Below are 14,083 nucleotides of genomic sequence, written 5' to 3' on the forward strand. Positions count from 1 at the left end.
GTCTCTACTCAATTAGTGTGAACCTTAAATTCATTAGCTCTGGTCCACCCACTGTCTGGGACTGACCTGGACTAGGTCTGCTAAAATGCAATGCTTGCCGTCACAACTGGCAGAAAATTGCTGATATTTAACTTGTATAGTTCTGTCAGTGTGAATGCAAAGTTTTCCAAAAGTTACTTTAAAAAAGTTCCAACAAGAAAAGGCACCTTAGATTTAGGAAATTAACCTTCAGATTTCACTAATTTGCTTGTGAAGCTTTAAACAAACAAAAATCCCCAAGAATTTAGGAAATTTACTTGGTGGAACTGATAAATAGTAGACAATTACTCTGTATTAGGTGAGGTCATTTTGGCAAAAAAATTCCTGGAAATTTGTTTTATTTTTATTTTTTTCCAGTAGTTTAGCAGGTGTGGCTGCGCTTATTCCAAAAACTTACTCTCAAATGTTTCCACAAAGATTGGCACTGGAGTTTTGCATCATAAATGTTTGCACATTTGAGACTATTTCTGTGTTTGACATGTCATTTGGACCACTCGTGTAAAAAGGCATATATGTTTGTTTCATCTTTGAGCATGCACAAGGGAACCCCGGAGAAAACTAAACTTTCATTTACATTATCAATCAAAGAAATAGAATGATCTTTGAATGTGCATATACTGTAAATCCAGAAACATTAGTGACCTCGAGCTTTATTCAATCGTTAAAACAGCAATAATTGGCCATTATAACAATTTCATCTTGTAAATCATCATTTGCAGTAACTGGTGAAACCTGCAAAGTTTCGTGATGACAAAAATTTCTGATTTGAGAGTTTCTCGTTTAAGCTGTCTCGCATTCCGGTACATCCTCTAGAAACTTACCAAACTCCGGTACATCCTCTAGAAACTTACCAAACTCAGTCAGAAGAAAACTCTGCTAAACTATCGCATAATACAAACACGGCCTACTATAAAACTTGTTTCATTAGCTGTCAAGCAAGCAGCGAATTCACAGCAGGCTTTTGACAATCATGTTCAATTAGCTTGCCTGAAAAGAGAGAATTCGAGGGCTCTTTTCTAAACCAAGTCTTGCATGAGCTTGATAATGTCACAAGCTGCTAAGCCTATCAACATTCAGATCCCCCCCCCCCCCCCCCCCCCCCCTCTGTACAGTGACTCATTCGTCATTGAGGAGTATTGAGCTGGTAAGAGGCGAAGAGAAACAAATAATGTCTGTCGCGCAGCCTGCAAGAGGGCAGTAAGAGTTGTGTGTATCATAAGCGGCAGTTACAGCCTTCTTGCTGGCAGCCGACGATAGATACTACAGGCAAGATGTATTAACAAGCATTGTGAAATGGACTATAACAACTTTTATCTAGAGGCACAACATTTTCTCCTCTTGTCTTTAAAGCACGTCTGCACTAGTTTGGCCTTGAGGGATTAGACCACCCTGTTGGTCACTGACAGGTGGCTATGTCATCAACTTAGCTCTCAATTAACATAAGAAATAGAGGATCATGGGGGACCAACGGTCACCACTTACGCATTGTTTTCTACATAGAGGGAGCAAGTAGCTACAAGTAGTGCGATGGGGCTTTAAATATAATGAAAGTTAACTGGAAAAGCTTTTCAGTAGCCTCAAAGATGAAGCCAAGTACTAGATTCCTTTGATTGTCTTCTGACAAAAAAACAAAAAAAACACGGGCGGGAAGCAATACAGCTGGGACCCATTTCACAAAGCCTTTTTTCAGTGACAAATGACAAAAATCAGTGACAAATCTGTTGATAACCAATCAGAAGCAAGGATTTCAGTATCATATAACAAAAACTGTCATTTTTCACTGATGACAAATTTTGTGAAATGCCCCCCCCCCCAGGTGTATTATGTGGTATTTTTTGAACGATGAAAAAGAAAAGAGTCGACTCAATCTTCCTGAAAATCACGTACACTGCACACAGAAATGGGTATATGGGACCACACACACACAAACATGTGGCTTGAAAGTTCGGTACACATTTGCAAGATATTGAGATACACAGTCTCTTTGACTGCTAGAAGAGAAAATGAGAAACTATCAAACTGTAGCTTTTCCCTTTGCTCTCTTTTCTAACAATTTCCTTTTGTTTTTATGCCTTAACAAGTTGTCTGAATATGTGACCACAGCATACAGACAGCCCACAAATACGTGTTAATTGTCAATGTTCTTGATCTATTGAATGCACCAGATCCAAGATCTATTTTTAAATCATAAAACAATAAATGTGTCACACTATGGTGAAGTGAAACCTCGTAAAAAGAGTTTAATGATGAAACTGGATATATGCAAAACCGTAATTCCCTAGGTGTATCGTGTCCTTTTCTATGTAAAAAGAAAATTAAAAACCTTTAAAAAAATTATAGACTCTCATCCACCAATTCCAGGGACATATAATTTGTTGAGCAAGGTAAAAGATGAGAACTGATACACAGTAAAATTTCAATTTTTCTATTGCTAACAACAATATCTGGTTATAATACAGGCTGAATGAGACAACCTGAATTAGAAATGCTTTACGTTGACTTTAATCATATTGTCGATCCCATTATGGCGATGTCGAGACAGTACTTCACATAATGTAATGAATGCTTGTCTGCAGAAAAGCAATCATCATGCACTGTCAAATTTAAAAAAAAGAAAGAAACATAACAAAGAATATATATAAAATAAAATCTAAATAAAACAAAGCAAACAAATTACAATAAGGCCCCCCCCCTAAAAAAAGCAAGATGGCACTTACTTTGTATTTCTTGCATATTGAGAAGCCGTGCGTTCTGTCTTCTGAACGTGAGGTGCCATCATGTCGTCTCTTGCCCGCCCTTGGAGCTAGCAGTCTCTCATTTGCTCTTGGCAACGGCTAATGATAAAGAGAAAGAAATTAACAAGACGGAATAACCATTGGAAGAAAAAGTACAGGTCTAATAACGGTATAAATAATTGTCTATGTGATGGTTATTTTACCCGACTGCTAAGAAAGCATAAATGCTTGTAAGTAAGCAACCAGACGGCTGACGGCTTTAGGTCCTCTCCGAGGGACCTGGTAGTGAGGATTAAAGCCTTACCAAAGAGCAGTAGCGCATCGCCTTGGTTTCGAACCCGGGTCACCGGATTACGAGACCACTGCTCTACCGGGTGAGCTATCGCGCCTCCTCTCTCTATATATATATATATATATATATTTAAAGCCTTGGTACAATTTGGTTACCCCCCCTCTATTTCTTTATCAGCTTCTTTGATTTTAGTTGATGAATCAAGAAACTCAAGATTCTAAGCTGATGTAATTTTTATCCTCTTTCAGTGAAATATCAAATGATTAAAAAGTAACAAAATAATTCAAAATATTCAAATTTATGCACATTTCATTCCTGGGGATCATGACAAGGTTCTCCATTAACTTGTTACTAATGAATGAACTACAATACTTGGAATTCATTCTGCATACATGTTATTTGTTGCTATATCGAGTAAGCCTCGGGCAGGCCTTCAGCTTGTCAAGAACAATATTTGTTTCAAAAGTAAACATAAAATTGGAATATGTAATACCAGTAAAACCAAGAATCAGCTGTTTGTACAAGGCCCTGTATATACCTCCTTGAGATTGCTGTCTCTTTTTACATTTTAGTGTACAAGAAAACCTGAAAATCCATGATTTCTTCTGCAAGCGAAGTAACCACAATTTACTACAAGAAAGTAATTACAGAACCTCAGTCACATATATATTCAATTGTGATCATGCTCACACCAGCAATAATTATTAATCACAATTTTCTACCAGAAAGTGATTACAGAACCTCAGTCACATATATATTCAATTGTGATCATGCTCACACCAGCAATAATTTTTCTCTCAGGCATATCCAATATAAGTAATTTGACAGATACCTTAAGGGCTAAATTTTAAAAACTAAATTCTCTGAAATTATTTATCATTTCATCTTTATATTGATGCATTATGTTCCTGTTCAGTTTTCATCTGGACACCTTTAGTTATGTCAATATCTTCTGAACTGATTGGCCCTTATGAGAAAATATGATGACCATGGGCCTGTCTTCTCTAGCTCGAGATTGCCAAATATCCCGCTATTTGAACTATCTCGATCGCAAACTATCCAGCTAATTTGCGTCTTCATCAGACCGAAGTTGCAATTAGCGGGATATTTGGTCGGATTGTCATCCCGAACTATCTTGGGATAGTTTGCAAAATATCCCACTATTTGTCCAGTGCGTCTTCACCAGATCGAAGAACTCGTACTGTGCGCGAACGCCGAGCAAAATATCTCGAGCTAATTTCTCGAGGTCGAGTTTCAAGTTTCGAGGTCGAATCTCGAGCTGATGAAGACGCGATTTGTAACTTCGGGATTAATTCCCAAATCAGAAATAGCGGGCTATTTGGCAATCTCGAGATGATGACGACGCGCCTCATGTGTTATGCTATCCATGATAACGATACCGATAAAGAAGAACACCAGAAGAGCAGATTACAAATCAGGAAAAAAAAAGTAGAGTTAATAAAAACTATAAGCCGGACATCAAACATTGCCACTTTTCAGGCACTCCACTTCTGCCTGTCTGAAAGCCAGGGCACACATGCCCAAAGCATTTGTTTTTGGAGCAAAAAGGCATCAGCTAAACTGCATTTGACATATTTAAAGAAATGCTTTTGAAAATAAAAATTCTGATATAAAATTTATTAGAAGAAAAATGTCTGTGGATTTTAAGTGGTATATATGCTTTCTACATTAGATATGAAATTAGTTAAGTCAAATTTTGCAAAGAATAGAAAATAATTTCTACATCTTTTTTTGTTTCAAGAATACAGAGCTTCTGTAAGTGTGGGTACAGATATAAAAATTCAGGCCCTACATTACAAATAATACATAGGCTTCCAAACCAGTAACAAGGTAAAGCAGCACTTGGATGGAAAAGAGCAACAGTAAGAGAATGAGAGATAAAGAGTGAGCACTGGGTATATGAAAAGAGGAGAGAGAGAGAGAGAAAGAGAGAAAGAGAGAGAGAAAGAGAGAGAGAAAGAGAGAGAGAGAGAGAGAGAGAGAGAGAGAGGGGGAGACATCTTTTTTGCCAGAAAATTAATATCCCGGTGAATGACATTACCACATTTGCAGACAAAAGACGGTTCAATATTGATAACACGTGAAAAAGAATCGACAAATTCACAAGGCACAAGGAGCATCTATAGAAGAAAAAAAAAAGAGACAGAAAAGAGGAAAAAGCAAGAGAGCAAATGGCATAAAGGGCGAGAAGATCCCGGGAGGGTTCATTCAACCTGTCACTAACGAGTGTCTGGGTAGAGCAAATTAGCGACGAACCAGTCTCATTTGCTGCATAATTGGGACAGCAGCCTTGTCCCCGTTTTCCCCAACTAATTAATGGTCTTACCAGACGCAAACGTGATGCCGCAGACCCAGCTAGCTAGCCAGCCAGCAAAGATACCTCGGTCCCCCCTTCCCTGTCCCATCTTCCTCTCCCTCGCTCCCTGCCCGTTAAACCCGCAGTGGGGGGAGGAAGGAAGAGGGCTGCAGCGCACGCTGGCTGGCTGGCTGCTGAATAGCATTGCCAATTTGATATATGTCGGAGGGAGGAGACTGTGCCGTTTACTCTTTGGTGCAGAATGCGAGGGAAGCTAGCTTGATTGATGGCGCACACCTATCTATACCTTGATGCATCATAGCGATGCACTCTGTGGTGGTGATTGCCCTGTAGGAGTAACATTAAAGGGATCCGGTAACTTTGTCTTACATCCTTTGGAAATAATCCTTGATTTAGCTCATGCGGCAATGATAATTATAAACCTTTAGGTCAGTCAGGAACTCCATGACTTTTACAAGCCAATCGCCTGTCTGATTATTGAGATATTAATGATTGGAATTACAAATTTTGAAAACCGTTCGCTGAACGGTTTTCATAACACTACAGTCTATTGGGGAAAATGAGTATGGTAAAACCGGTCACTCAAAGATTTTTACTTTTTTGAAGCACTTCTTGATCATTTTGAAGCGCAATTTTGTTAGGGCTTCAATATTACACCATATCACAGACACTGGTAACATGTAGGGCCATGCATCTCAGATTTAACATTGTTAAACGATCCCTTTAAAGGCATTGTTTAACAATGTTTCCAGTTTTACAAATCTGAGATGCATGGCCCTACGTGTTATCAGTGTCTGTGATATGGTGTAATATTATAGCCCTACGAAAATTATGTTTCAAAATGATCATGAAGTGCCTCAAAATAAGATAAGATATTTCAGTAGTCAAAGAATTAAGACAAAGAGTGGGCACGAACTGAAAGAGTTCACAAGGATAGTATCCTAGACACGTGAAGCCATGCAGTCTCTGATGCCGTCAAGGGCATCATATTTTTTATCTCAAACATGGTTTTAATTAAGCAGCTTTCTGGAATCTCTTCAATACAAATAGAATTTTCTAGAGCAAGTGTCTGAAAAAGAGAGGAAGAAGAAGATGTAGAAGTAGAGGACGAAATAGAAGAAGAGGAGAAGGAAGAAGAAGAAGGGGAAAAAGGAAAAGAAGGAAAAGAAGGAAAAGAAAGAGAGAAACAAAAAAAGACCCATCGCCAGTATTAAGCCTATGGTAATAAGATATTTCAGTAGTCAAAGGATTAAGAACAAGAGTGGGCACAAACTGAAAGGCTTCACAAGGATAGTATCCTAGACAAGTGAAGCCATGCAGTCTCAGGTGCCGTCATCAAGGGCATCATGTTTTCATCTTAAACATGGTATTAAATAAGCAGCTTTCTGGAATCTCTTCAATACAAATAGAATTTTCTAGAGCAAGTGTCTGAAAAAGAGTTATTTTTAAATGGAGATTACATCTTGTAGTGATTCAGAATATTAGTTTAATTTAATGGAAACGGTGATATATCACAAAAACTAATCTATTGAGAAAAATGTGTATGGTAAAACCGGTCACTCAAAGATTTTTTACTTTTTTGAGGCACTTCCTAATCATTTTAAAGCGCAAATTTTGAAAGGGCTTTAATATTACACCATATCACAGACACTGAGAACATGTAGGGCCATGCATCTCAGATTTGTCAAACTGGAAACATTGTTAAGCATTGCCTTTGAAATACTTTGATGATTTCAAAACCTCACGATATATATCAATTCATATGTACCGCATTCATAATCAACCTTTTCCATTTGCTCTGCGACAATTTCTTTCACAATATATAATGCCAACGATGGTGACTAAACCTCAAATGTAAAAAGGTCTGGCAACCATTATTTGCCTTCTCAGCCATTACACGGAGCATTCCGTGATAGACTTGGACACCAAGGGGCTGTCCATTTGATGAAAGGCTTCCAAAAATGTCAGAGTCGATGATCCTTCCTGTCTGGCTTTTAATGAGGGATTAGGGGCATCGTTGTCTTGTGTCACAGCACCTGTGAGCTAAACTTGGCTCTACTCTGACCTTGAATAAGTCCGCATGACTGACAGCAGACAAGCGTTTTTTCTGGAGCTCCATGACCATGTCACACCTCCAAAATCGATCGACCATCAAAGGATGAGATCGCGGCTTGTCAGGTGTTAATGATAATAATAATATTTAGCTTTTATATAGCGTTTAATACAATGTCTTTATAGTGCTTTACAAATATACTATTGCCCTGGTTATTGGATTCAGTGCTTGCCCACAATCTCCACTCCCTGGGGAGCATTCCAGCCAGGTGTTACGAATCTTATGAATACAGTCAACCTGTCTATTAAGGCCGTCCAAGGGAAACACAAAAATTGATGACTGTAGACATGTGGCCTTTCTAGACAGGTTCTTCAACACATATTTCCTTCAGGAGGCACTATCGGTGACCACTGTAGGCAGGCGGGCTCTACAGAGGAGATCTATTCATGTATGTATAATAATAGTTCATTTTTATATAGCGCATTTCAGCAGTTGATGCGGGGAAGCAATAACAAATTTAAATTAGATGGAACTTCGACTGTGCGCAGTCGAAAATGATGCCTCCGTCAAAGAGCAATTTTACAAACCAAAACAGCGGAAATTTTTCAAATTCGAGTTCAATTGTAATCCATTAACGGGTTCTCAGAATATCATGTTACCAGCAATTTCTCATATACATATATGACCCTTTGATCTTTGACCTCATGACCCTAAAATCTACTCAGTTCTTTGGCTCTGCAAGATGTCCTGAGTTAAATAGTAATCCTGTCAGTTCTAATGTGAATGCGTTCACAAGCTATTTTTGCTTACATAATGAGCCCATTACCTTTGACCTCATGACCCAAGAATCTACTCAGTTCATTGGCTCTGCAAGATACATACATGATCTAAGTTTGGCAGGAATCCATCAATCTGTTCTAATGATAATGCGATCACAAGCTATTTTTGCATACATAATGAGCTGCATGACCTTTGACCTTGACCTCATGACCCCAAAATATAAACAGTTCATCGGCTCTGCAAGTAACATACATGACCTAAGTTTGGCAGGAATCCATATATCGGTTCTTGAGATAACACGATCACAAGCTGTTTTTGCATACATAATGAGCCCTGTGACCTTTGACCTCGTGACCCCAAAATCTAATCAGTTCATCGGCTCTGCATGATACACACATGACCACAGTTTGGCAGGAATCCATCAATCGGTTCTTGAGAAAACGCGATCAGGAGAACGGGACGTACGGACGGACAACCCGAAAACATAATGCCTCCGGCTACTTCGTAACGGAGGTATAAAAACACACGAACCATAGTAAACTTCAGATATTTTTCTGTGATTTTCATGGTTTTGAGCGTTTGTATGCAAGTAGGTGTGACTTTCAAATTATACAAAACCTTCGTCCTAATAAAATAAGGGTAATGTAATGTATTTGTTGTTTGTTTGGTCCTTTGTGGCTCAGATGTTCATTATGTCTTCTTCTTATGACACATTTTCTTTTTTAAAACTTCATATCCTCTATATCTATTCATTAAAAAGATATAAAGGCAAACGCAGTATACATCAACAGTGATAAGTGCGGTTGATGAAACTAGGAAAGGATGCAGGGTTTCTCAGTATTGATTCAATTTGTATTTGCCTGGTGCCAATTTTGTTTGGCCACATTAAAGAAGAAAAAAATGTGAAAATTATATCACTTGATTGACTAGACAAGAGATATGTACAATGTTGATGAATCCAGAGCGGATATAGGGTGCTCAGACGACGACATCAATTTGCACTTGCCTAATGTTGGTTTTGTTTGCTGATATATTTTAGAATAATTGTTGAAATGGGTGGCTTACCCGAACATGACTAGTGAGATTTTAATGTATTTTTCAATTTTGCAAATTCGTTTGCACAAATGAGCAGGCTGGTTGCGAAGAACCTTAAAACATATACTATAAACATACACTATTACAGTTAAAGGGCAATATGACCCTTGTAATAAGTTACTTTGTATGAAAGAAGAATAATAAGAGAAAAACATAATGGCGAAAGACTGAAGTAAATTTGACCGATGATTAGAAAGTTATGAATGTTTGTCTGTAAGTGCCTTCTCATTGGGGCATTACTCAATATATGTTATGGCTAGCATGTTATTATAGGTCGCCTAACTAGACCCTTATGAGTCATAATTTTTTGGATTTTAATTTTTTTTTCTACATCACCGAGACATTACAAATTTATCCAATTTGAAGAGCCCTTACCTATAGTGATTACAGTTTTCAAAAATTGTAATTGTAACTTTCTAATGTTTTGTCTAATTTCATTCAAACCTTCACCAGTCTACTTCTCTAATATTTCAGCTTTCCTCTAGAATAGGTTGGATTTCCCTTTCATGTTTGCATGTGAAAATTAAAGGGAGAGAAGAAAAGAGAGAGAGAGAGAGAGAGAGAGAGAGGGGGAGGGAGGGGAGAAGAGATATAAAGTAAAGGTGATGTAGTTGAGTGGTTTAAGCTCTTGACTGGAAATGCAAAGGTCATAGGTTCGATCACCGATCTTGACACAGCACGTATGCCCTTTAATGCTCCCCAGGGATTTGAGAATTTGCATACATTGTGTGAGGGAAAGCCTAAACTGGGTAATGATATTCTGTAACGCACATCATCATCATCATCATCATCATCACCATCGTCATCGTCATCATCATCATCATCATCATCATCATCATCATCATCATCATCATCATCATCACCATCATTATGATCATTATTATAATCATCATCATCATAAGGCCTAAAGAAAAAGACGTTGTATTGCCCTTTGTCGGCTTTTAAAAAAAGTTTTTGTTTTTAAAACCATTTTTTAGAAGAAAAAAAACGTTTTAAAGCATTCAAAACGGAGAAATACCAACCAAAAGAGGGAGTAAAAAAATAAAAAAAAATAAATAAAAAGAAAAAGAAGATTTCTGACCGACCGACCCATGTTTTGGCACCTAAAAGGCAATACAACATTTTTTTTATAGGCCTTATCATGATTTTTATTATTATTTAAGAATTCAAGATAGATCCAAAGAGGATACAGATTGCATAACAATAAAAAATACAAATTAACAAAAAATCTGTTTTCATGACTTGTTGACGACTTGTGCAGAATCTGTATTTTCTTAAGGCCATACAAACAAACACCAATTTCAAATGCAAATTTATTTCATGTAGTCAATGAAACTAAACTTGAAATAAAAATAAACGAAACAAAAGAGACAATAACATTTTGTCAACAAAATGTTCGCCTTACCAGGTCTCATCCTTCTCTTTAACTCTCAAAAACACATCACCAATAGCTTTTATGATTCCGTTCAAGACAAGTGATAAATGCCCGCATAAATTGGATGTTAGCTGCGTTTAACCCTTGACCCGGGTGATACAGAGCTGCCTTTCAAGAAAAGTGTTATTTTGGAGAACACTGCGGGGGAGAGGTTTCCATGGGGGGTCCATTACCACTCAATTGAATTCTGGGACAAAACTGGGATTATAGGAAGAGTTTGATTTGGAGTGGGGGATTGCGATCTGGAAGATTCCAGACCCACAATGTGTCCGTCTTGTTCATATACGCCAAGCAACCGACTGCTTACAGTCCAAACACCTTCGGCTATCGCCTCAGGCGTGTTAGACCGTTCCAACGATACCTTGTGTGGGTAATTCTTACTAATGCCCTAGTAATAAACAAAAATAGCATGTTAAGCTACTAAGCCTACCTTGGTCTTGTCTATGACGGTCAACCAGGTCCCGTCTTGGACCAGGAGTTTGTCAGGGTCGGAGGGGTCAAAGGTCATCTGATGGATGACACTGGTCTTCTCCAGCCAAGCTTGATGGAGACCCTGCTTGTGGACGGACCGGCTCCAGGGGGTGTACTCGTGTTTGGTGATGTCATACTCTGCGATCTAGAGGATGAAGTTGAGGAAGACCATTGAAATTCGAATTTTACACGCCATGTTAAGTTATGACGATCCAATTATAACAAATATAAAATTATAACAAAGTGAATAAAACCAGGATTGGTGGAGACCCTGCTTGTGGACGGACCGGTCAAAGGGCGTGTACTCGTGCTTGGTGATTCATATTCTGCAATCTGAAGGATGAAGTATATATAAATCTAAACACATGGAAAATTTCATATTGCAGGTGCTGGAGGGTAGTTCAATGGTAGAAGTACAACATCATCACATTCTTCTATATTTCTGCATGACATAAAGTAGCTACTAGTTTTTCACAGACATTTTACAAGATCAGGGGTGTTGGCTCAGTCCGTAGAGCGTCTGCCTCACAACCGGGAGGTCGTGGGTTCGAACCCCGGCCGCGTCGTACTAAAAGACGTTAAAAGACGGTGACTTGCTGCTACCTTGTTTGGCATTCAACAATAAGGGATAGAGCAACGTCGATCTGGCGCTGCTCAGTGGCTGCCGGGCTCACGATCAATTGGGCAAAAAGAATTTCCATTTTCAGTTTAACTTAATAAAAGATTATTATGATTATTATTATTATCAGGGGAATATAATAATATGATTGATATCTTAGATATATAATACATCTGTAGAGTGCTTAAAGGCATCGTTGATGTATGAAGCATGTTATCATTCTTATAACCCTTATAAATTTCTTATATAAACAATTGCTGCAAATCTTAACATAAGTTCTGAGCAATAATTTGTGCTTGTGTTCTAAAATAAAACCTAGCAGTATCTTAACAAATTTCGAATGCCCAAAATACATATGTATTGTCATGAAAGAGAGCAGTTACAAGTGTTCAATTTTGTAATCTTTCATTTGTCCGGAAAATGTGAAGTTGTAAGCAAGGATCATGCAATTACAACTGGTTTGAACTTGAGATGGCGCTATTCCAGAGAATCTTTACACAAATTCAGTATCACGCTTAGGAGTTTTCATTAACGACTAATTTGGAAATCTACCTGGATGGATGTGTTGCTGTGGAGTTGATTGGTCAATTACTACTTACATTTCTGTCTGTGTAAGCTACCGCTAGTTGCTTGCTGGACGGATGGAAGGCCAAGCAACATGGAGGAACCTTGGTGTGAGGCAGCACTACTGATTTGATCTGTAAATTGGACACATATTGATAACAAAGTGACCCAAGGATGGATGGCAACTTGCAATTAAAAGGTTTATCAGAGCATTTAATAACACTTGGTACTGCAGCTTTAAATTTTACCTTCAACTCACAACAGATCTTAACGGTATTTGATAGAAAAAGTGACAAAGACACAGAAAGTTATGTAGTCATCACAGATGACATGAATTTCTTTCATTCATTTTGTAGAAAAAACGGATGGATAGATGATTAGGTAGCAACTGCAATTAAAATGTTGCTTTAAATGAAGCATTGAATTCTTGATACTGAAGGTCTAACATGTACCTGTCAACTTAAAACGGGGCCCCGACTTATACAGAGAGATACAATTGATCCAAACCAATGGCTAGTCCTCCAATCAATTGCAAGTTTGCAGTCTCCTATCTCTTATGTACATAATTGCGATTGATATCAATCGCGAATAAGTTGCGATTGATATAAACTCTTTGTAAGATGGGGTCCAGATGTTTTAAGATGTTTTCATGAAGCAAGAAGGAGCATAAAGCCCCATCTTCTCTAGCAACTGACTGTATAGTGAGCCCAGCCCCCCATTCCGGGATCGGAAGGACCGCATGCGTGTTCCCAAAATGTCTGGTAAATCGGTACTTTTCACGCAACAAAGTCCGGCTCATGGTACACAAAAATCTGGCCCACATTGACTTTTAACACCGGACTTAGGGGGTTGTTTTTAAAAGGAGGGAACATGAATATGCGTACCTTAAATAACACTGAGTGGGGGGGGGGGGATAGTGAGAGACCCTTGTTTGTAAAGCACAGATTTTGTGCTTCCTTCAAAAAATAAAGACCAGCTCAATTTATTATTTTTCTCAATTATAAAAAAACAAACACAATACAATGAAGAAAAATGGAAACTACTAAAAAGTTTGCTAAATACTTGTAAGGCATAGTTCCCAAAGTATAAAAAAATACAAGAGAGTCAAAAACATTACAAAATAAGAGTATCACTGGTGTACAAAAACTTCTTTATCAAAAGCTTTGGTGGTATGATAAACACCATGAAAGTTGGCCTTTGACCTTATTCTCACCTTGTTACTGTTGAGAGGCAAGACAGCTACCTTGCCCTCTGACCCGACAACAGCCACCCTCTCCCCGTCCCCGCTGACCGCCAGCGCCGTGTACGGCCCCTGGACCTCTGTGATGGGTAAGGACTGGACCAGGGGCTGGGGACAGTCCACACCGTCTGGACCGTCCACGGTGAGGAGCTGAAGACCCGCTGATCCCGTGCAAACTGCCGAGACTAACTTGGAAGAGTCCGGGGTGAAGGCCAGGTGATGCGCTGGATGCAGGTTAGAAGGGATGGTTGGGACCTGTGATACAAAAGAATTGGAATGAAACGATTAATGACTTATTATTGTACCTCAACATTAAAGAGAGAGGATGAATGCTTGTATGTAAGAAACAAAGGGGACCTACAGCTTTAGGTCCTAACTCAGGGACTTGGTAGTGAAGAAGTCATCTGTTAGGAGGCGGGAGG

General features: G+C 38.6%; 1 protein-coding gene across 1 annotated transcript in view; it reads right to left on the bottom strand.

Moving 5' to 3' along the window:
- Window positions 1-1,155: 1,155 nt before the first annotated feature.
- The window catches only part of LOC105439894 (U3 small nucleolar RNA-associated protein 4 homolog), a 57,229-nt gene continuing 44,301 nt past the window's right edge, over window positions 1,156-14,083 (bottom strand). The window contains exons 12-16 of the mRNA XM_030975641.1: window positions 13,635-13,916; window positions 12,457-12,555; window positions 11,198-11,383; window positions 2,757-2,873; window positions 1,156-1,299 (exon numbers count right to left, since the gene is read on the bottom strand). Coding sequence (XP_030831501.1) covers window positions 1,156-1,299; window positions 2,757-2,873; window positions 11,198-11,383; window positions 12,457-12,555; window positions 13,635-13,916 — 828 coding nt within the window. The remainder of the gene's footprint in view (window positions 1,300-2,756; window positions 2,874-11,197; window positions 11,384-12,456; window positions 12,556-13,634; window positions 13,917-14,083) is intronic.

This window comes from Strongylocentrotus purpuratus, unplaced genomic scaffold (assembly GCF_000002235.5).
Source record: "Strongylocentrotus purpuratus isolate Spur 01 unplaced genomic scaffold, Spur_5.0 spur5_scaffold_8, whole genome shotgun sequence".
Taxonomy (NCBI): domain Eukaryota; kingdom Metazoa; phylum Echinodermata; class Echinoidea; order Camarodonta; family Strongylocentrotidae; genus Strongylocentrotus; species Strongylocentrotus purpuratus.